This window comes from Vipera ursinii (genome assembly GCF_947247035.1).
Source record: "Vipera ursinii genome assembly, chromosome: 2".
In the NCBI taxonomy this organism is placed as follows: domain Eukaryota; kingdom Metazoa; phylum Chordata; class Lepidosauria; order Squamata; family Viperidae; genus Vipera; species Vipera ursinii.
In genome coordinates, this window is record NC_139513.1 from 89,714,590 (window position 1) to 89,739,745 (window position 25,156).

The window sequence follows — 25,156 nt, forward strand, 5'->3', positions numbered from 1 at the left end:
TTCTTGTGAACTGATCTCAAAATATTAAGTAGGAACTGCTGCTTGGTTGGCTCATCATAGTTTAGAAAAATGATGGGTAAAGACCCCCATCCCCCTTGGAATATCAAGAACAAAGGACAGCCTCTTTAGAATTAAGCAGGTCTATATAGATTGAAAGACTGGAGAGATCTTTCTACACCCAAAGTTAACAAATGAGCAAATGACCAGTTGAAGAAACACTGAGAAGAGTGGAGCTCTGTCCAGTCATCCTGTGATACCCACAGACCACAAGATTCCCACGAAAAACCTGTCAGCTCTTTAAAAAAACAACATTGGAATGGAGCTTTTTACAGGCATAGAATACCGCAGTGAAGAACACTCAAATTATTCAGTGTAAGATTCAGATTGCATAGGACTATCCTACTGATGACCTTGGTTCTGGGTTATCTGCCAAAACCCTTGACATGTAAAAGAAAGGCCCAACAGTTTGGGCTTAAAATATATTCTCTCCTGAATGACACTCAAAACACAAATATGAATGACTCGTAGAACACCCTTCTAAAAATGTTCTGAACAGGTTGGATTTTTTTCTTGTTAAAGTGGTCTTAGAAGACATAACTATAAAATATATAATATAAAATAGTTTATATTGGGTCCTACCGCATTTTCCAAATTTTTTTCAAATTCTTCCAAAAATTTTGTCATGGCTGGATCTCCTTCAAAATCATTAAAATGGTTATTCACCCATAGCAGTACAACTCGAGTAACCTAAGAACAAAATACAAGTTGACATTTCAATACAATTCTATTGCTATTTCTAGATAAAACAATGCTTAAACTGTTTATCATTTCATTTTATGAGTTTATCAAAGTTTCTAATTATGAATTTAAAAAAGGAGAAAAATCATTAGTACTGTACAATACAGTAACCTCCAGAGACCCAAGGATCCATGTAGTCTCAAAAAGATTTGAGAAGAGCCCTGAGAGAATTTAAAAAATTATAATTTAGGACACTCAAATGTATGAATTAAATAAAATAATTTTAAATAAATATTATTTAAAATTGAAAATAGGTTTATGGATTTCTTTCTTGCAACTTTCAGACATTTTAAAGATCCAAAACATCCAAATGCTGTTTTGCTGATAATGAGTTCAAAGGCTAAGAAAACAGGAACACATTCCTAAATTTAGCTATACATTACAGCCCAATTACATCTATACTGGCCATTTCCCAGTTACTTTATCAATGAACAGCAAGAAATACCCAGCCACATAAAATGTTACTCCAGGTTTTGAAATGCGGTAATTTTGTATACATAATCAACATTATTTATGTCTTCACAATTTCTCAAGTACACCAACTAGTAATTTTTTAAAAAAAATTTATACATATACAGTGTTCATCTGAAGTAAATGAGGGAGCATGAACTCCTTTTTTTCTGTCCAGGAATGGACAGAAAAAGATCAGAAGGAAATCCTAGCAATTTTTATTATTCATTGTGTGTTCTTTTAACAATATAAAATATATCTACTTTGATTTTACATATTTTTTAAAACAACTCCAACCCTCTTTTGCCAAAAGCTAATTAGATGGAAGTATGTTTATTTAAATTAAGAACAGCCAGAATAAGCTTAATTTGGGATACTACTTTTTGATAGCATAGCATGAATAACTGCACATAATTTGTTCCTTTTTATAATCTCTCAATATACTTCAGAGAAGATCAAACACATCCAATAAGGTGCAGCAAAAAATTCAACTAGTTTTCATCAGTAAAAGTAAGCCAACATATGACAATTAGAAAAACCAAACCAGTATTGTCTAATTTAGGAACCAACCTTGTCCCTGAGACTATCAACCTGAAACCACTCTAAAAGTTTGTCTCCAACTTCCAGAGGGCTTGACAAAAATGTTCTGAATGTTAATAAAAAGTCTTCAATGTAGGTTGGATCCACAATAGAGTGCTCTTCTATTAAATGCATAATGAGACGTTCAGGTGTAGCCTTAAAAACAAAGAGACTGCAGTGAATCTCTTGACAACTTAGTTCTGTAGTATTATCAACCATGATACAATCAGAGATAGTGACACATAAATTCAATTCCTAAATGTTATTCATAAACCTTTATGCTAAAACAATATTTGCCCACCTATCCTCCAAATGCTTGTTAAAATTCTTCATTATAAATATTTGCTGTCCCCTTATTATTTCATGATAAACTCTGCCATTATTTTCTCACCCATGCACTTAAATGCAGTAATTACCACTCCAATTTCTGATGCATCACTAATGCATTTCTAACCTAGCTTCAATTATTTTTTAATAGCTGGACATGAGCTGGACTTTACCCAACACTCACTGTAAAAAAATAAATATGACGATTTAAATTGAGAGTTCAGGGAGATCAAAGCGAAAACCTATATTATCTTCCATTTTGGGAAAAGAAATATACTTGTTATTTGTCAGGTGCCCAGGTAACAACAGGGATGTCTTATTTAACATCAACAAGATACTATCATCTTAACCAAAGACCAGGTCAATATATTAACTTATTGTCTCTATAACAATTTATTTTATTCGTAAATCTTAGTAATAGATACTATAAACATTTAATTGTACAATATTTTCTAGAAATTTATTTAGCATTACAATTCATACCATTTCTACGCATTCAAATAATCAATTCCTTTTATGTGTCTATGAATCAAAGAATTCCTTTGTCAGGCTGCTCTAGGTGACTCCAAAACTGCTTGTCCTTGGAGACTTCAATTTATTACCCTGTCATGTTGAGTTACAGTCATCTCAGGAATGTATGGCCTCTATGGATTGTCCCAAACAATAGAAAGCTGAATGCATTACAGGGGTCATACACTACATTTGCTTTCAGTCTCAGGGCAATTGCAGTGTGATCTGGTTTTGAAGATATTACCGTTAGTCTACTGATCACTTTTCAGCTGCTTTTCATAGAATCAACTATGATATGCTTTTGGACTGGCTGTGGAACTTGAGATTGAGGAACACCATTTTGCAGGGGTTGTCCTCTTTGGCAGCCAGGCTCAATCACTGTTGATAAGGGAAGTGACTGAGCCCACAGACCCTCACTTATGGAGTACAATACATCTCAATGCTCTTGCCTCTTTTTTACATGAAACTGCTGGGTGATCCAATGTTAGATATTAGGTGGCTATATAAATGTTTTGAATAAAGAAGTAAATCATCCATTGGTTTATATCCGTTGGCTTATTTTAGATCTTGATTCTAGGCCAAGCAGGTGATGCTACTGAGGTCCTGTCCCAGAGTCTGGAGGCTGTGAATCTGGAGGCTGTGTGAATCTGGAGGCAAATGTATTAAAACTCGATCCTGACAAGACCATGTGGGTGTGGGTATTTGAGTCTCCTTATGTATGAGAATCTTCCATCTTTGCTCTTGGATGGGGTTGCATTTCCCCATTCTAGACAGCTGTATGATCTGGGGATCATCCTGGACTCACATCTTCTGCTCAAATAACAGCAGTGGCACATGTACATCTAGTGCACCAGTTGCACTCTTTCCTGGAAAGGAGACCCTTCAAATAGTCACCATAGTCACCTCATGAATGGACTGTTGTAATACAGTCTCTATGGGGTTGCTCTTGAAAACCTCTAGAAAGTTCAAGCTGGCCCAGAATGCAGAGGTATAGATAATGGTGGGCATACCTCAGTATGCCTGTGTGACCCCACTGCTCCATGAAGCTACACTGGTTAACTGTAGGCTTCTGCATACAATTCAAGACACTGGTTATCCCCAATAAACCCCTTCATGGCATAGGGCCAGGTGATTTATCTGATAAACTACCTATCTCGTAAACTGGAGAGATTGGGGCACAGTGGATCAGGGGTTCCATTGATCAAATAGTATCATCTACGGGAACCCAAGAAGTGTATCTTCTCTGTTGTGTACCAGCCTCGAGAATAATATCTTCCAAGAAATTTGGACAGTTACCACTCTCAATGATGTTCAGGAAGCTACTAAAGACTGAATATTCACAAGGTGGATCGATGGAGCCCATTGTGTGATTTATATATCTTTTTCTTTCCCAATATTATTTTTTTTAACTGTAAACCCAGAGTTATTAAAAGTTTGGCAGCATTTTAAGTAGTTTACATAAATAAATAAAATCCAGTAATATAGTGGAGTTATTTAATAATCCTTTATAATAAGAAACAAGATTTATCCTGAAAACCAGTCTTATGATATTCATAAAAGCTGGAGTTTAATGAATCTTTGGTAAGATATCATTTTTTGATTACCTTAATGACAATGTGTCCTTTTCTGGTTCCACTGCGGTCTAATTCTCTGTGCTCCTTCACCATAACAATTTCTCCTTCTTCCTCCACTTTATGTGTATTTTTTTCAACATGGTTCAAAATACGCCAATAGTCTTGCTGGGCTATACATACAAACTGTTCCAAAGTAAGAAGGACATTTAAAAATAAACAATAATATCATGTAAAAAATCTATTGCCAAAAATTCTTTTAATACAATGAATAAAAATCAGGTTATTTCCAGTTTACTCCTTCAAGATATCTATGTGTTAAGTTCAATCACAAATAATACATTCAATAGATCTGATTGAGAAATGGGTTTTTAACTGGAAGACAGCTGTCAATTAACTAAAGTCTAAATAATAAGTATTGTTACTTGAAGAAGTAGTGTTACAAGTAAAAATATTATAAATGAAAGTTATAATCTGTTTCTAGCATCTATTTATACTATAAAACTCTCCTGTCTTTCTGTTTGTAACCTTCAGTTAGCCAAAATGAACATATACCAGAACAATTTTTGAATCAATGTACCTCAAATGGGCTAACTTAAAAAATATTTTCAAAATCTGGACGCATGACTCCCCTGGAATTGACATTTCAATGATGTTTACAAAGGTTGCATTTGCAAATTTGTGGTCAGTCAGTTTTGATCACATGACTGTGCTCTCTACCACTTACCCACAAGCAAAGTCAATGGATCAGCGGGCAGGAAGTCAGAAGTCACTGCCGCTCCCAATGCCTTATACCCCAACACTTTTTCAATCAATCTACTTCAAATCTACTAAGTTAACGAATGTCCAATAAATCTAGGAATTATTACTTCTGTGGAATTGAAATTTCCACATTGTTCAGGCCAGTCTTATTCTTGTGTCAAAGTTCCAACCGTTGCAGCACCTTTGTGGAGGAAGCCGGCAGGGAGACAGAAGTCGATCCCGCTCCCACTGATTATTTTGCTTGTCCATGGTCATTCTGCTGGTCTGTTTAGATAAGGCAGTAATTCTAAAAGAATGAGCCAGTGGGTCAAGTGCTACATCCAGCACCAGGTAAATGGACTTCTAATCACAGAAAATTGGGAATGGGTAAGAAAGCCACATAAATTTGACTGGTATTAGGCCTGCCACAGTTGGATAAACTCTTGATTATTTTAAAGGATAATATATTATGATTGTTTATAACAAGCTTCACAAAGGTAAAATATTTTACTCTAATATCATTTATCTTACCTGGCAATCATCTACTTTGGTCCTAACCACACCGTTCATGTGTTGTTTTTCCAGAGATGGGGTAATCCCAAAACTATTTCCCATACAAAGACTTTCTGTTTTCCCATCAGGATAGCTAATTTCCACAGTGCCATTTAAAATAACATACCAAGAGTCAAGCTAAAGTAAAAAAAAACATAAAGCAATCTCAGGTATCTTGCTATGAATCAAAGGTCTCATGAAAACATGAGGTTAGATTCAAGTTCAGTTTACATTGCAACAATGACACGACAAAAAACAATAAATAGATTAAATTCAGAGTTATGTTAATGATCATTGCCTTTTATCACACAAAAATAATCAGAAATCAATAAGCAATTAAGAATTTCTGTCAATTACCACACTCTACAAAATCTTATCTTATGGTGAACAGCCTGTTCTGTATGGTAACTAGCCCCACTGATAACTGCAAATGGATAATGGGCATATTATTGTGACCAGGTAGAAAATATATAGCAGAAGGATTTGAGAAACTAAACATAAGGGTTGTAAATATGAATATAAAAGAGTTTCTACTGAACAAAGAATATGAAAGAAGTAGGGAATATGATATAATAAGGTATTATTATCCTAAAATGAATGCCTTCCAGAATAAGTATACATAAAATATAAAGTACATAAAATTAAAAAGTATAACATTATTCAAATATATGTTAATCGAGCCAATCTGTTCAGTGATGCAGGAGTATTTGCATATATAAGAGCTTGTGGAATCTATTCACCACAAAGCGATGGCAAGAGTATATAGCTTAGCTATCCTTATGGATAATTGAATGTGCTTGTCAGCCAAAAAGGAATATCTCCCCTAATCTGGCCCATTAGGGGATGCTAACATTGAGAACTTCTCATTATATATGTAACAATGCCAAAGACTTGTACCTTTCAGTAAACATTATTCAAATGGTCATCCTATTTGCTCAATAGAGAAACACAAAAATATACGTATCTCATGTATAATACAGTAACATTTCCATGACAACATGCCCTACTTACTTCTTGACCATCTTCAAGGATGATGGCTCCTGCTTGCTCTACCACTTCAAATATCATGACTGAACAAAGTTCTCTTCTTACTGACATAGTCATGTTTGCAAATGCTGGAAGCTGATGCATAAATTCCAGTAATTGTTCTAACAAAACAAAAGTTTTATGTTAAATGCAAATGATAAATTTTGTAAGGTAAAATTATCATGTACATTGTCAAATGTTACTTAATTTTCATAACAAAACTGAATTTCTATCTCTATCATCCATCAATTCTAAGCTAATTAAATTCAATGCTAACTTTATACATTGAAAATGTACTTTAATCATATGGAAGGGTTATTATCTATATGTTACACTGAAGGAGAGAGGGAGGGGGAGATTAAATGCATAAGAACAGGACTTACCATTAAGCACTACGCAAAAAGTTGTAACAACCATTTTCCTACATTAGCATTTATTTATATGCATGCATGTATGTATCGATTTAAAAAGACTTACACTGCCACCCATCTAACATACAATAAAACTGAACAACTAACAAGGACACAATAAAATATAAAACTCCAAGCGGTCCAAAACAAACTCCTCCACCACTGAGTATTCACATTTACCAGGCTCTAACCACACACTAACCCAGTCAGTCCTTGGGGGGAAAGCCAACTTTCCAAGGCTTTCAAGGCCAGAAGGAAGGTGTTACATAGGACAGAAACAGCAACAAAGAATGTTCATTTCCTTAGTCCCATCAGATAACATTTAAGGGAAGCGACCAGGAGCATGACCACTCTATTCTACATGGTGGAACAGACATCCTTAGAGAGAGGTATTCCACAAATAACCTGGTCCTGTGCCATTCAGGACTTTAAAGATGATAACCAGCATCTTAAATTTCATCCAGAAAGAAACTGGATTCTAGTGCAGCTCACAAAGCAATGGCATATAATACAGCCTAGATCTGCAGGCACCACTGCATTCTAAACCCAATTGTAACTTCCCGATCATATTTAAGGGCAGGCTTGTGTGTTGAGTGTTGCAGTAATCTAATCAGGAAGTGATCAAGGTGTGGACAACAGTGAGCAAAGCTTCCAGGTCCAATTGGTGCTCAAGAAGAATTTGTGCAAAGGCCATCCAGTGACAGCTGGCACGCTTTAGGGGTGCTTTCCATTGCTTCATCTCCCACAGCATTTCCATAAAAACAGAGTGCTAGACAGGATCCACACGCACAGAGATTCTGTATAGCATGATCCAATCAAGACCCTTGTCATATGCCTATCTCAAGCAGTCCCAAAGATGCTTTTTCACAAGGCAACTGGACTTTCTTGGGTGTTTTTTTAAAGACATTTTGTTTCTCATCCAAGAAACTTCTTTAGCTCTGACTGGATGGTGTGGAATGAAGGGATTTATACTCCTTGCATACAGCTGGTTATTTGCATTCTTTTAGAGAGCTGTTGAGGCCACCTAGAGATTTATCTGTGTCATCAGGATCACCTGAGTAGTGCAAATGGATGTGGAGCCTTCTTGGAACTGTTCAAAGGGCTGTGTTGTAGACTGGAGATAAAGGATGTCGTATCCCTCTCCCTCTGTTAAGAAAGGGATGTTCAATTTTGACACATATGGCCTCTTTGACCCCTCTTTCAAACAGAGGGGTGGCATAGGGCATCATCTATCTCCAGTCTACAACACAGTTTGTACAACAGTTCCAAGAAGACTTCACACCCATTTGTACTACTTAGGTGACCCTGATGACACAGATAAGCCTCCAGGTGGCCTCAATGACTCTCTAAAATGCAAATGACCAGCTGTCTGCAAGGAGTATAAATTCTTCCATTCCCCACCATCCAGAGCTGAAGAAGCTTCTTGGTTGAGAAGTGAAATGTCTTCAAAGAAAAACAAGAAAGTCTAGTTGCCTCCTGAAAAAGCATCTTTGGGACAACTATGATGTGGATGACTGAGAATCTCCATAGACTATCTCAAGCAGCAACCTGGATCTCAGCTGTGTCACAGCCTTGGTAAAATTTCCAAGTTCCTTCTGAAACCCAATTGCGCTGGGATGATTGACTATGGCCCACTTCCCTGCAATGGGAGGTAATTGTTCACAACTCCAGATACAAGAGGTGTCCATGGCAAGGAACTTATGTTAACATCCCCAAATCTCAGATTACCATTCTGCTGCTCCAAGACAAAACTCAAATCTAGTATTTGACCTCTATTGCAAGTTGGACCTTGAGAAAGTTGGAACAGTTCCATGACTGCAATGGTGACATGATGCTCTTGCCATGAGGCCAAGGCCACCATAATTGCCATGGTGGTTATGAACTCCTGAGCCATCTCTTACTCCAGGTCCAAAGAAGGCAGGCTGAAATCCTCCATAACCATAAGCCTGGAGAAATCTATCATCAACTTTGCCCAAAAGTCAAGTGCATTGAACTCCCTGCTCTCCTTCTCCCATATAATTTACTTCCTTCCCAATGCCCTTCCATTCCCAAGTTGAGGGGATTCATCCATCCATCCATCCAACTACCAACATAAGCTCTAAACAGACTGCCAGAGCTTCTGTAAAACACATTTTGGATAGCACCTTCCTACAACATCATCCAACCACTACATATCACTCTGTTTTCTTCCCTAACTCTCCATCCACCTTGCTGTGACTCAGGTCACAATAAACGTTCAGATCTCAGCTAATGTTAACAAATGCATATCTTAAGTCACCAAGTCACTGGTTTGTCCAACTTTTTTTTCCCTTCCTACACCATTGTACTTTTAAAGTCTCTTTAGTTGGCTACTGCCTATTGCTACAAGCATGGTATCCTTTTAGTTATTTAATGATTACTGTTTGGGTAATTTGTTACTCCATCTCTATGCATTAATTGTAATAGCTTGCACTACAAAATAACAGATTTATTTATGAAGGGCAATATTTTTATTTCTCACCAATATCATCATCTGTTTTGTCAGCAGGTTCTTTTTCAAGACACTCCCGAACAACATCTCTCCCTAGCAGAGGGTCAGATGTTCTATCAATGTCTTCATCTTCTTCTTCATCATCTTCAGAATCTACTGGTGCTTCTGGGAGACCAGTTAAATCCACATCTCCCATCTCACTTTCTGTAGCCTGAACACACAAGCAATAAATGGTATTTAAATTTCCGATAGTTAAACATTTATTACATGTAATACTGGCTAATTTTCTGTCTTTTATTTTCCAAGGCAATAAATCCTATGATCCAGCTGTAAAATGAATCTGTATCTTACATATGGATGTCTGAGTAATTTGCTGGATTCTAGATTATTTGTATTTCAAAGTTACTTCAACACCGTTTAACTCTACAATCAAATAGTTAAAACCTACTCAAGAACAGGAAAAGTACTGGTTCATCCCAAAAGGATTTTATTAATAGCATGGGTGATATCAAAAGCAGAAAATCTTAATACAATGAATTTTAACTAGACCATATAACTTGCCAGAAGAAAAAAAATATTCATATGGCGATAAGAGAAACTATATATTCAAACATAGTACAGGTGAACACTGCTTAACAACTATTCATTCCACAACCATTCACTATTAGAATGGCACTGAAAGAGTGGTGACTTACCCTGTTTCCCCGAAAATAAGACCCAGTCTTTTCTTTTTTGGGGCCTCCAAAAGAGGCACCAGGTCTTGTTTTCAGGGGGGGGTGTCTTTTCCACGGTGTCACCTTGCACATGTTGCCCCATGCACTGGCCTTGCTGTGTCAACCCGCTGGCGGGTCTTTGTAGACTAGAGCCCTTTGGTGGAGTTCGGGGCCAGCCGTACACACCGATCAGCTGGCGACTCCGTATGGCCGGCCCCAACCTCTGCCGATGAGCTCCAGTCCACAGAGAGCTCCCAGGTCGATGGCTTCCTGGCGGAAGGCCAGGCCGGTGAGGAGACTGGGAGCAAGGTGGCGGCCCCGGCCCTGAGGCTGCCAGGGCTCAAGCATCGGGATCATAGCCGCATAGAGATGTACCCCCACCCCCAGCCCACAAGCCAACATCCGGTAACAACATAAATGGCAGGCCAGAGGCCTGTTTCCTTCCCCCGCCCCCCGGCAGGTCAGCCAGCTGCCATGTCCTGCACCGCATTGAGCCACCTCCCCACACTCCACATCCTGTGGGGATTTTCCCCCCGTCGCCATTCTCCCCGTCACATCGCCCATCAGCCAGTGACCCCCCTGGAACCAGCCCCGGCCTCCGCTGATGTCGGCCAGTGATAGGGTGCACAAGGGAAGGTGGCAACCGGCTCCGCCCTCTGCTTGCTCACTCTGAACCATAGAGAGGCCCCGGCAGCATCTACATCCACTCATGCAGCAGCAGCGGCTCCGACCGGCAAGAAGGCATTGGAGAGGAGGTGGCAACTGGCCCCGGCCTCCTCTCTGGACCACTGAGAGCCCCAGCGGTATCAACATCCACCCCATCGGTGGCAGCTTCGTCGGGGTAAGATGGTGGAGAGGGGGGGAGGTGGCAGTCGGCCCCTGCCTCTGCCGGTGGGCTCCGGGCTGCGGTGAGCCGTTGGCACCGCCGGCGCCCACTTCTGCAGCGAGAAGGGTCGGGAGGGAGGCGGAGAGCCGACCCTGAGCTTCCTCCCTCTGTTGTGTGTTGGGCCCACGGGGCTCGACAGCCGCTTTGCAGCTGATCAGCACTTCTTCGGGGCTGTCAGGGCTCAACGGAAGCGTCAGGATCAGCGCCAGGCTCCAACTGTAGCTCGGGTCTGATCCCAGCACGTCTGCTGAGCCCCGAAGAAGCACTTATCACCTGGAAAGTAGCATTCACACACGCACAAACACATGCAAGCAATTACAGCTGAAGGTGTTTCAGCCTTCAACTACAGCTCCCAGTCCCTGCCCCCTCGCAGGGCTCCTGATTGGCCCTGTGCCAGGCACCCGCGCCCTGGGAGAAGCGCAGCCCCATCCAAGGCGCACATGGCCCACTCCTCTCCCATCGCCCTTTGCAGTCCTGCCGTAGAGCTGGATGTGAAGCGCCCAGGCCCCAGGGGAAGGAGCCGCGAAGGCAGGCAGGTAGCGAGTCCCCTCCGAAGTGAGGCTGCGGAGACCCCGCGTCCTCCTAGACCACGCTCCGTCCGTCGCCTCAGTGCCGCGCCTGTCTTCCGTGTGGCCGCCACCACCGCCATTCTTTTTCCAACGGGCGCGTCCCCGAGAAAGCTGTTGGACACCACCCGCCCAGCCCCAGTCTCTGCCCCCCCGCGATGCTGTCTGTGGGTAGATTTCTGGCCCCCCTCTATGCATCTCCGATAAGGAGCAAGGCCCCTCGTGCCTTCTGAGGCAGGCAAAGCCTGCATGGGAAAGAACAATCTTTATGGAAGCAAAATAAGCCCAATTTCAGGACTTTCAGGGCAACTGCAATGGAAGCATGACTGTGTCTGATACCTCCCTATCCTGGACTTCAGAAAGCAGTTTTCCTAAACCAAGAGTGCCTGGTAGCAAAAGGAAATAATGGGGAAAGGAGACGGGGTGGGTGGGGTGTGGGAGTTGGAGTCGTTGAAAGCACAATTGCTCAAAGAATGGAGTAGAAAACAAGAGAAGTGACCCAAAAATCTTAGGGAAGAACTGGAAAAACAAAAAGGTGACAAAGGAAGAAGCCAAGAATTGTGACCTGCTGAGAATGAACCGAGGATGGTGGAGGAATAAAAAGAACTTCTTCAAATACGATCAAGTTTAAAAAAAAAGGAAGGAAGGAAAGAAGAAAGGTAGGGACAATGGGAGGGAAGGAAGGAAGGAAGGAAGGAGGGAGGGAGAGGAAGGAAGGAAGGAAGGAAGGAAGGAAGGAAGGAAAGAAGGAAGGAAAGAAGGAAGGAAAGGTACAATGGGAGAGAGGGAGGAAGGAGGGCACCCACCCCAGTCCCACCCCCCTCCACCAGAGACCCATGGATTCCACCCACACAGGCACCCTGCAACCTGAGGACTACCTGTACTTTATCATTTTTTCCCTTTTTTTGTCAAGTTTTTGACACCTTGCTGGGCGCCTGGTGGTAGTCGGACATTGCCTTATCCTAAAAGTGGTACAATGGGTGAAAAGGTTGAAAAGCCCTGCTCTATAGTTCCCCCATGTCTATTTCCAGTCTTTATATCAGATATCTCACAGCATCTGAGCCACTGGTCTCTAAGCCGCTGGTCTCTTCCTCAGTTTCTGAAAGTAATTTAGAAACTGAAAAGTTGGAAAGCCCCTCATAGTGACCTAATACTCTCAGAGATATTGATTAGATCCATAACAGTTTCCTTTCTTAAGAATGGCAACATCATAAACCCTATAAACCATCATTGTTTGTATGTTAAGCATTCCTAATAAACTATGTACCCATTTTTTTACGTTACAAGTTACTGGATTGGCTAGACTAAAAAACTCATAGCTGACGAACAGGCAAGATTTTGGGAAGGGTGCCAAAGCTGAGCTGAAGCTTGTTATTCTCCATCCAAACCTCCACAGCCTTCAACCAGCACATCAATAGCAATAGTTCATTCCCCAGAGGCAGGGATGTAAAACTGGCATTATCAATACACTGATGACACCACACACCATGATGATGGATGACCTCACCCAGCAGCTTCATCTAGATATTTTGAACAGGAGCCGAGAGAGCACCGAACCCTGCAGGACTCACAGAGCAGGTGTCAAAGACATGACCTCTCACACTGATGAATTGGAACTGGCTCCGAGGAAGAAGAGAGCCACACAATACAGTACTATCCATCCCCAGTCACTTCAGCTGACCCAAAAGGTCACTATGGTCAACAGTATTGCAGGTTGGCAAGAAATCAAGAAAAGCCAGGTGCATTACCGCACATCCAGGTTACTCCAGAGGTTTGCCAAAAGTATGACAAGTGCTAGCTCTGCTCCACATTTAGGTCAGTATTCCATCTTACAATTTCTAATTTATAAATACACAAATAGATAACACCCCTTATATGTTATATTTATTGACTCAAACTGAGCTTTTAATTCTATTCCAAGGGACAGATTCTGGTGGAAGCTGTCCCTCTTATTTATTGATCGAAGGAAAAGTTATTTATATCACAATTTGTTCCAATAAATATGAATAAGCTTACACTATGCGGTGCTGTCATTTCATGATTTATCATTTTTTAGAATATGTATCATCCAAGGATCAGGTTGCAATGCAAGCAAAGAAACATGTCTTCAGAGTCAGCATAGAAGTACAAATATTGTATCTGTGCTGCGGTCCATTACCAAGTTCACTTAATCCTATGATTTAAAGATAATTTGGGAGACAGCCTTTCAAAATTAAGTTATTGTGTAGCTCACTTGGTGGTGATGGTGGTGGGGATAGGAAAGCTTTGCCAGCAACCTTTGATGTAGAATTTTTATGATTTATTCTTCAGATATGAAAATAATCTCCAATTTCATAGATTGGGGAGGAAACTAATCCATGTAAAAATTAAAAAGAACATAATTAGGCTTTGTTTAACAATTGCCTCATAAATGAGTGTTTGCAATTACACCAGTGATGAAAAAATACCCCTGCAATAAATCCTCACATTTACATCTATAAAGCAAAGGAATCATGAAGATCATAAAGTGAAATGGCAAAGTTGCCATTTCACTTTACTGGCCTCTTCGCTTAAATGACCAAGTTGCCAGTCCCAATTATGGTTACCTATTAAAAAATTCCAAACCTCTATCTTCTTTTTTTATTATTAAAGAGTTTTACAAAAACAAAATTTTACAATATATCCCCAAATCCCCCCCACCGCAAACCCCCCCACTTCCCCCCCACTTCCCAGAGCTAAATACAGGATTATAGTTACAATAATCATATTCTAAATAAAAATTATGCATAATATACAATTAACCAAATTCATAATGTGCTTTAACTCCCCTTTAACATAACTACAAACAAAGTACCAATAACAATATCCCACTAAAATCTACTCATAAGCCATAAGTCCCATATTTGTTCTGAATATAATTTATCCATCTCCTCTAAACTGAAATATATCTTTCAAACCTCTATCTTCTTATAGCATTACATTACTGTTTGCTGATGTTTAATATTAGGGGGCTACTTTGTGAACCAACAAACGGTTATGGCAGTGAGTTTAACAACTGTGCCCCAATGGATTCATGAGTCCACACTTTTAATTAATTTTCATCTACTGGATATTGATTATGTCAAAAATCTTGTTTTACTATTCATTTTTTACCTCTCATCATAATAAAAACTTTCAATTTCATGATTTCATATGTTTCCATTGGATGAGAATTCCCAATGTTCTGCAATCTTCCAAATCTAGTACCGTCAGAATTATAATCATTAAAATTCCGAACAAGAACAGGAAATTTCAGTCATAGCATTTTCAAAGTTCACCCAGTTACAGATGTAATAAGGAAAGGATGAAAATAATATCCAAATTATTTAAGCAAAGGCTAAAAACAAAACAAAACTATATTGTTGTTTTAGAAGCAGAGAATGGGAAGTACACAACTCTTCCAAAGCTTAATGTTTTTTCATCTGAACTCCCCCCAGAAATTAGGTTTTCCTCCCAGTCTGTAAATATAAAAAATCTCTGTGTGTGGTGAAACATACCAGAAAGGCAAAAGAGAATATAAGGGAAAGATTAAGCATCCCTCCACCTGCTTCTTTGTTTAAATCAGAAAGCCAAATTCAAAATTTGCATACCAATACTAAGGTTATTCATAATAAAAAATACTAGAAGGATCATCATCTTCTGATACACACATTTAGAAAGGATTAGTGAGATTTTCACAATTGGAAGTAATTTGCTAATAAATTTAATTAAGGTGCAAATCTCATATGGTAGAATGTGATAAAATGAATATAAACTAGTAGCCCAAGTTAAGAATTAAAAATTTATATTCCATCCATTTGAATTGAAAACTTAAATACATACTGTATATAAATCTGTCCACTGGAAACCCATGAAACTAAAGATGCTTAAACTGAATTATGCCCAAAATAATTATAGAAATATAAGGATAACTCTGTTGAACACAGATTTATATTGTAATCTATGTAGGCAGATTCAGTGCTATGTATATATGCATACGTAAGAATACATGCCCTGGGCTTCGGCCGTAGATATTATTTCACTATTCACCCTTAATAAAGTCTCTAAAAAAATAAAAAAAAGACTTCATGTATGTAAACTAACTCCAAATATCACATACTGGCCAACTGTTAATTTGACTAACTGCGGGTAAACAGATTCATTTATGTTATTTTTATGCCACTCAACTTCAAAGAACTCCAAAGCCAATTTGGCATTTTTCATTCACCATATGAATTTCTATAGGTTATTAAAAATATATGAGCAGATAATTGTCCAACAACTTATAGTTTAATAATTTATTCATATGCATAAACTTGATGCTTAAAAATATACACATTCTTCTGCAATCAGACCATTACACCACTACCAACACTGCTGATTTACTCTGATAAAACATAGTAACCTACTGCACAGATAGTACCTAAAAGAAGCTATTGTTTCACATATCTAGTGCCATCACATTGTCATTTTAAAAGGATTTTTTCAATTCACACAAAAGGACAAAACAATCAAGAGTAGCAAGGAATACTTGAAATTTTATCAACCAAAGCATCAGTCTATGTAGCTCAGTATTACTTCTACTGTCTGGCACTGTGGTTTTGGAGATGTGTTAAAGTTCACTCTGTGTAGTCAATATGCCCAATTGTGCATTATAGTACAACAGTATCTATTCCTAATCTGTGATTTACTTTCAGGTCTTTCTAAGAGACACAAGTAATAAAATTTAGTATTCTTCTATATGAAAAGAATAATATTCTATCAGTGAGCTACTTACGTTCCTAAACATTATTTCTAGTGTTATCACTACTGTGACAGCAGCAAGGGTAGGAGTTTGTTGAATTGGAGATAGAAAACCAAATATAAAGCCAAGTGAATCTTAATTGAATTAATTAAATTCCTAAACCTGATTTAACATAGTTGTGTCCAACATTTCCGTAATATAGTGAACTGCTAGCTACTCCACTATTTTAGAGTAGCCTAGTTTGTCCCTAATACAGATAATCCCCAAGTTACAAACGTTCCCTTAGGGAACATTCAGTTATGCGATAAGCATCCCCTAGTGTTTACGAACAAGTTCCAAAATTACAAATGTTGCAACACCACAGCAGTCGTTCACCCTTACAAATGATGGCAGAGGCACTGCAACATTCACCCTGACTATTCCCTCCCCCACCCGCCACCAGGTCTCCAAAGGCACTAGGCCTGTTGATACTCATCTTGCAAAGATCTAGAGAGCCTTCGTTTCTTGGCCTGTTTCGCTGCTTCAGGCCTTTGATGTGTTCACAGAGAATGGAGGCCTAAAGTACTGCAAGATCAGTAGCACGAGATCTCATGCTACTGATCTCGCATGATCTCACGGTACTTTAGGCTTCTGTTCTCTGCAAACGGAGGTATGGACGAGATCTATGGCAAAAGGCTTTGCAAACGGAGGGAAGGCCTGAAACATCAAAACCTTCTCTCCGTTTGCAAAGCCGTTTGCCATCTTTGCAAAAAGCCTCGCGCGTCACTCCCGGCCTCCATTTTCATCAGCAAAGGCCTTTCCTCAAGCACATTTTGCATGGAGACTGGAAGCCTGAAGTCACGCCCCCCAGGAGCTTCCAGTCTCAGTGCCCAAAGCGTTTGCAAGCTGGCCAGATGCTTTGAGGCAGTGATTTGCTGACCCAAAGTCTCCTTTCAGCTTGCAAACATTTAGTGCCAAAAGTGAAAGGTTCTGGGCGCTGTGATCTTGTTTGGCTGAGAGTCTAGAGAGGAGACAGCTCGCTAGATCTTCGCAAGTTAAGTGACCAGGCATGCAGAATTGGTGGGGTTGGGGAGTAATTGTGGGGAGTATGAGGTATCTCCATGGCTCAGGGGAAGCCTTGGGTCATCTGAAGCAGCTGTTCCATCACTATGGCCTTCCCCACACTGGGATACCTCATGTACATTTAACAAACCATACATTCAATTAGTGAATGTGTGAGCGAAAGCAGAGTGATCACGTTCAAGGTACACCATTCACTCCTACAAATCCTCGCGTTACGAATGGAATGGGCAGGCTCCACTGCATTCGTAACTCGAGGACTACCTGTACTCAACTGACTAAAGCAGGCATGCCAAACATGCAGCCCGTGGGCCAGATGCGGCCTGAGCAGGCCACACCCACCGCAGCCCTACAAGGGCAAAACAAGTCCCAATACGCCTGGACTAAAGGATGCCAACCACTTCCTCTTCACAGATTCAAATCTTTAGCAATTATAGTATTACACATTTTTAAACACCTATTTTCTTTAAATATCCTTATCTTTCCTTGCAAATAGCATATGAATTACTAAATTGTCAGCACTAATGGATCAATAAAATCTTCTCCATTTAAACTATTTCTATCTATTACCTCATTAATTCCATGGTAAAAACTTGTGAGATTTAGTTGCCAGTTAAAGTTATTTGCAAATAACAAAAGGTGCTCTTTGACCCTGGTTGTTTGCTTACAGATATTTCGTTTTCCAATTAGGTAACATCATCAATCAGTGCTATTGTGTGGGGAGTTTGTTTATATTTAGTAACTTGCCCTGCCACTTTTGGCAGAGGTGTATTTTTCTCCTTGGTAATATTCCTTGATTATATCATTGTTTTCTGATTGACTGATTGATAATTGATTGCCTAGTGTTAATTCCTGCTTGTCATTGTGTTGGCTGTTGGAGAGAAGTTATATTTCACAAAACACATTGCTATACTTTCTTTATTCTGTAGAATGTTACAATAAACTACACTTTTGGTTATGAAAATAAAAGCTTTGAATTTACCTGATAGATGTCTGATAAACTGCTACTCCCAGAATCACTGGCAATGCTACAGCCAGACTGACTTGAAGGGACATGTGTGACCTGCGGATGTTGATTATCTGTGAGGTGCATCTTGGTAAGGTCTGCTGGAAGCTGAAAAGAGGGGAGAAAAGGGGGGGGGTGAATCAGTGTTAAAAAGGATTGCAAATTCAACCAATTGATAATTCTTTCTGGAAATAATTAGATAGTCATAATAAAAATACAAGTAAACAACATTCTTCTTCAGAGTAGAAAATATCTTTTCAGTGGGAAGAACTTATTTACTGGTAATATATGAATTTATCTCTGAATGGCAAACTTCTCAAGGGTTTAAAAAGATTAGCAGCTGAGGAAAACATCATGGATTAGTGTTTTGATAACTCCAAGGAGACATTTTCAAAATAAAGTTTTGTTGTAAATTAAATATTCGGAGAATTATTATTGCCATTTGACTGAAATCATCAAGTATAAGTAGAATTATAATTTAATTGAGTGAATGGAAAACAACTTACCAAAATGGAGAACTTCATTTTCTCATTCACTCAGACTATTCTTTTATCTTGTTTAAAGTTTGTTAAGACTTGTGGATCTTTCCCAAATTGAAACACTAGACACAAATTAATTTGTAAACTACTTTTAGAAAATAAGAAGGTGATGAAACAGCAACAAGAGAAACAAGCATGTAAGAGATAGTGTCCATGTTGGTATTTTAAAAAAGAATGGGTAGAAAGAGTACCTAGCTGTATTTCTGTATCTTTATAGGTTGGTCCCTATTGCTATTTTGCTGTAGTATTTTAAGAGGCTTAGTTTGCAGTTCAGTAAGGCTTTATAAAGGATATTTGTGTGGTTGGATATTCGTGGCTGTGTTGTAGGTTCCTTTACTATTGAGAGATAAACGGTTGAGTCATTTGCTGCCTGCTAGAAATTTCAGGATATTTGGCATTTTAGGGAAAAATCTAAAGAATGTAATTGGAGATAAATTTTAAATACAAGGATTACTTTGTTCTTAGGAATGAATACCTGCCTATCAAAAGTAAGCTCTAAGAAACAGTGTCTATTTCTTTCCAATGGTTACCACAAAATACTTAATTATTATTTCTATTTTTATGTATTTCATTGTATGTATACAATATATACATAGGCATATTTTATATTCATTAATATTAAAAGCTTGGATATTTTAATTTTGATAATTTTTACATGTACAGATTAAATTTTATTTTAGTTTTATTTTCAATATTTGATTTTATTTTGAGCTTTATCCAGATAAATAATGTGAACTGATTCCCCCCACCCCCGTTGTCTACTGCAAATCAGATTGGTTAGAGTGATTAGACAAATAGTTTTAATCAGCCCCCTCACTGATGGTCAAAATACCAATGTTTAATAGTTATCCCTGTAGAACAGATACGAATGTTACAAATGGACCTTTAGAACGTGATATGAAAGTGACCCCTTAGAAGCTTCAGCCTCAGTTTTAAATAATTGCTAATCCAAATCCTTAAATTTGGTAGTAGTAAAATTTTATGTTGAGATTCTTAAGGAATTGCCAAGAATACAAATGTTTATAGGAACTGTTGATTCTACCTTACATAATTAAAAGCGCAGATATTTAAAATAAATTTGCAAATGTGATCGTTATTACAATAATGGTTTGCTTTTCAACATATTACAGTACATTTTTTAAAAATTGTTTTAATACACATCAGATAGAAAGATATTCAGGACCACTTTAATCACAACAAGCACCAAGTTGCCTTTTGTTGGGCTACTTATTTTACTTAAACCATTGTATGTATTAAGATATTTCATTTGTTTTAATTGGTTCAGTAGACAAAGTGGATGTAGAATTCAATACCCCTTTAGTCTTCTTGACTATGATTGGAAATAACAGAAGCTAAAATTCAACATCCTCTATAGTCACAGATTCAACTACACACACAGAGAGCTGCTTAAGCAAAAGTTATTCCAAAGTATAATTCCCAAAAAATACATCATCATTTGTAGTCATGCCAAAGTGTGGGATCATCTTTAAAATGCTCCTTTGCAATGCATTTGCTCTCTAAATTTTATGAAGTTTGGCAATTATATTGTACTGTCATTTTCACAGCAGCTTGGTAGTATATTGTCATATATATCTTTTGCAACTACAGTAAAATGTCAACTATAATGTGGAAGATTTTAAAAGGGGCAGACAATTTCTGCCTTTTAGGATTAACATTCAAGAGTAAAAGGAACAGTTAAGAAATATGCCATAGAACAGCATTTGGTAGCCTTGGAAAAAAATATTTAGATGCGGTGAAATGTCTATATTTTACAAAAATTAGAATAGTGGAAACAATGTTCCCTCTGACACTCTATTGAAGTGAAAGTTGGTCTTTAAAAAAGCAGTATAGGAAGAATATTGACACTGTTCAAATGTTGTAGAAGACTCTTGAGAATACTGTGGACACCAAGAAAACAAACATATGGCTCATTAAACAAACCATATTTCTACCTAGAATTCTAACTCAAATTATTCTGCTTTTAGCACATTATGTGAAGGCCTAGCTATCTGGAGGAAGTTCTAATGTTGGCAAACGTAGAAGAAAACATTACATCATTGGCAGACCTGAAAGGCCAAGTTAGGGACAGACTGTCATGAAGAAAATCTATCTTTATGGTCTCTAAGAGTTGACAACAACTTGATGGCACATAATCAAAATTATTAAAACTATTATTATATCCTTAAGACTATATATACAGGAAAGGTCCTCAATTTTGAAATATTTCCCACATTTTAATATAAAATTAAAATATCTGGTTCAGAAACAGTGTTCTGCATGATTGCTATTAAAATTTGCATTTTAAGATACGCATTAGTGCCTCTATCTGAGATGAGGTAGTAAAAACACTTTTTTTTCCAGTGAGAAGTTTTCAAATGTGTTCTGAGTTCTTCAGTTTAGCTCATTTCAAAATCAAATGAAACGTGTGAACTTTTTTTAAAAAAAGAAAATTGAGCTCAGACCGAAAGTCTCTAAAACAGTATTTTCCAGAATACTTCTGCTGAAGAACAACAGATGCTAATTAGTGAAATTGTTCCAAGGACATTAGGAAGTTTCCAAATTTGGATAGTAAAAGTAAAATCAGCTTCCAACAGATTGGGCAGAATATCAGCCTGCTTAAAATAACAAGCATGCAAGCTGGGGGTTGGAAGGTGATCATTTCTCTGACTGAGAATTGGATTTCAGTACACTCATCAGATGACTATCTGATATGTATTGATATGACCTCTTTATGGAAACACAAAGTCAAGTTCTGAACTATAACACCCTGTATATAATGCAACATCCTAACTATTCTTTTTGAATGTGCCTAAATACCAAATACTGGTTCATATAGAATTATCATGGGAAATGATGCAGAGATGAACAAATGAGTTAATAATTCTAGCATAGTGAAAGTTACTACACATATGTTAGCATTAAATAAGCATATGCATGGTACATCAAAACTGCTTTTACAAATAGTTCACAAAGTAAAAATAAAAATAGTCCAATATCAATATCTAAAACTATACACCCAACTGCAGATGTGTTTGTTTTGAAGTTCTAGAAGATTACTGGTTATTTTAATGAGATGAATTCCTCTTACATCTGAAAGGGAGTAACATTTTAATTCAGGGGTCTTCAAACTTGGCCCAGGTACGCTGGCTGAGGAATTCTGGGAGTTGAAGTCCACAAGTCATAAAAGGGCCAAGTTTGAAGACCCCTGTTTAGGAGTAACAATGTCAGGCCTAAGTAGAGAAGTACTTAGGTTAAAATTCCTGAATTCTGCCCACAAAATTGAGATTACTTTTAAACTGCCCAGTCTCTATTTTCTATATTTATTTATTGTTCATATGCTGAACTGTGTGAGTGAACTATACTGTTATGATAGAGACATGATGTCAACCATTCATGTATGTATGTATGTATGTATGTATGTATTATTTAAATTTATATGCATTTAAACATTTGTTAAAATGAACTGTAGACTAAGCTTACAGTACTCTATATAATGCAACCTATTTAATAGTGGATATCTGAAAAGATGCTTTGCAGGAGAAGATTTGTCCCCTCCAGGCCAGATCATTACCTGACTTTAAAATTCTTCTTACAAGCATTCTTCTGACAAACAATAGTATTGCTTGTTCAACTGCCTGAAAAAGCTTTCTTCAAATGGATATTTCATTCCCTCCCTACCAGTGGTATGGATTATTAATATATTGCACTTTATAGTAATTATCTCAGGAACTTTCTCTCTTTTTTCTAAGAAGAATACTAATTACATAGCAGAACCAAACTAATAGTTAAGTTGTAGTGCTGTTTCTCTCTATCTTGGAAAGAGCCTTCTGAATTTGCCCTTACTGGCAGATGTCTGTCTTACTAGAAATGTGGATGGGACCTTTTTCTGTGTTGCTCTCCAAATATGGAACATCCTCTTAAGTATGGCACTGTGCCCCCAGTATTTGTTTTACAAAATCAATACACCAAATGTTTTGCCATAACTGTTAAATTATTTTAAATTAAATTATTTTGATACTGTTCATTTTTAAAAATTTTGTTAACCATTTTGTTAAAGGCCACAGTGTAAATCAAAAAAGTAAATATTTGCTTTTCTTACGATTGTGGGACATATATAAATGGATATCCCGCTTCAGATAGATTTTATCACTTTATTTCTTCATCTCAATTTTCAATATATGCTACATTTTCCAAAATCTATTTTTCCTTCACTGTTCTGCATTCCTCAATACAAGAAATAAGTTTGGAGATGGCTACCAGCTGCTTGATTGCATCAAAATCATCCATCCTTCTTTGTACCACAGCTAACTTATGTTTTTTAGACGTCAGGCATCTTTAAACTTTTTATATCTTTTAAAAAAGATTTATTCACCTCTTTTTATGAAATATGCGGGTAACATGAAAACAATTTCTCCAAGGCTTTATCTTTATCTTTCATTCGTACACATTCCCATTGCAAATAACACAATGGATCTGACAACAGTGACTTTAAATTCAAGGCTCTTCAATGAACTCACCAAGTGAATTTGGGTTTTGCTTCAGTTCTATATGGGGAATATCACTCATCTATCACAAAGGATTAATATGAAATTCTTAAAAAGAGATGCACATGCAACAATTTTCACTTTTCAGAAATACATTAACAATAAAATATTTTTTTCTAGCCAAATGGTGCCTATACAATCAGATTGGTTTTGTATTCAATAAAATATTAATCTACATTCTGTTTCATCAAATGTATAAAATTATCTAGAAAGTAGTAGGAACATACCCTTACTTATATTATATAATACAGGTTGCTTAGTAACCACACATTCAGTGTCAATTTGAAATTGTCATGGCGCTGAACAAGTGGTACTTACAACCAGTCTGTGAAGTTCTTCACACCACCCGTGCAGTCATGTCATTGCGATCTGGGCGCTTGGCAATCTGCTTGCACACACAAGAAATGCAGCATTCCACAGTCCAGTGGTCGCCATTTGTAACTTGCACTGCCATCTTCCCACAAGAAAAGTCAATAGGGCAGCCAGCTGGGAAAGTTACTAGTCACTCCAGTAAGTCTCTCCTGCCCAGCAGCAGATATCCCCAATCCTGCCACACCTCATTCGTTACCCATGCATGCCCCCTCACCCAGCAGCAATACCCCCCCAGGCCTGAAATTACTCACTTGCACCATTCCCCACCTACCCATGTGCCCTGCCCCATACAGCTATAGTCACGCCTGGGCTCAAAATTGCTCACACATGCCATTGCACCAACCATTGCTCCATCACTCCTGAGCCCAAAAGTGGTGTGTGCCACAGCAACCAACCTTGCCCTACCAGGCAACAGCCATTTACCTGCCTGTTGGCCTGCTTGCAAGCTGCCTGGCACTTCCAACTTCCTGCCAGTTTCCTCACTGACTTCGCTTGTTGGAAGCCAGCAGGAAGTTGTGAGGAAGTCCTCACTTAATATCTATGATTCTCACTTAATGACAGAAACAACTACTGCTGGGATTGCCATCGCTAAGCAATAAGGTCATGTGATATCAGACTTTATAACTGCATTGCTTAGTGACTCAATAGTTATGTTAAAAGTCAAAATCCTTGTCCGTTCTATGAATAGACTATAAAAAGCAGAACAGAGGGATAGAATCAAGATCACATGAAGTACTAATACCACTTTACAATGCTTTGGTAAGGCCACACCTGGAATACTGAATCCAGTTTTGGTCACCACGATGTAAAAAAGATGTCGAGACTCTAGAAAGGGTACAGAGAAGAGCAACAAAGATGATTGGGGGACTGGAGGCTAAAACATATAGGGAACAGTTGCTGGAATTGGGTATGTGTAGTTTAACGAAGAGTGAGGGGTGACATGATAGCAGTGTTCCAATATCTCAGGGGCTGCCACAAAGAAGAGGGAGTCAAGCTATTCTCCAAAGCACCTGAAAGCAGGACAAGAAGCAATGGATGGAAACTAGTCAAGGAGAGAAGCAACCTAGAACTAAGAAGAAACGTCCTGACAGTTAGAACAATTAACCAGTGGAACAACCTGCCTCCAGAAGTGGTGAATGTTCCAAAACTGGAAGTTTTTAAGAAGAGACTGGACAGCCATTTGCCTGAAATGGTATAGGGTTTCCTGCCTGAGCAGGGGGTTGAACTAGATGACCTCCAAGGTCCCTTCCAACTTATTCTTATTATTATATGTGTTGTGACAGAACCTTAAAAAAT

General features: G+C 38.3%; 1 protein-coding gene across 4 annotated transcripts in view; it reads right to left on the bottom strand.

The window, feature by feature from the left end:
• RAPGEF6 (Rap guanine nucleotide exchange factor 6) overlaps window positions 1-25,156 on the bottom strand; it is a 154,450-nt gene that overhangs the window by 39,243 nt on the left and 90,051 nt on the right. For all 4 annotated transcript variants that reach the window (XM_083354370.1, XM_083354368.1, XM_083354369.1 and 1 more), the window contains exons 7-13: window positions 18,382-18,513; window positions 9,465-9,645; window positions 6,540-6,676; window positions 5,508-5,666; window positions 4,269-4,421; window positions 1,819-1,983; window positions 640-747 (exon numbers count right to left, since the gene is read on the bottom strand). In XM_083354370.1, coding sequence (XP_083210496.1) covers window positions 640-747; window positions 1,819-1,983; window positions 4,269-4,421; window positions 5,508-5,666; window positions 6,540-6,676; window positions 9,465-9,645; window positions 18,382-18,513 — 1,035 coding nt within the window. The remainder of the gene's footprint in view (window positions 1-639; window positions 748-1,818; window positions 1,984-4,268; window positions 4,422-5,507; window positions 5,667-6,539; window positions 6,677-9,464; window positions 9,646-18,381; window positions 18,514-25,156) is intronic.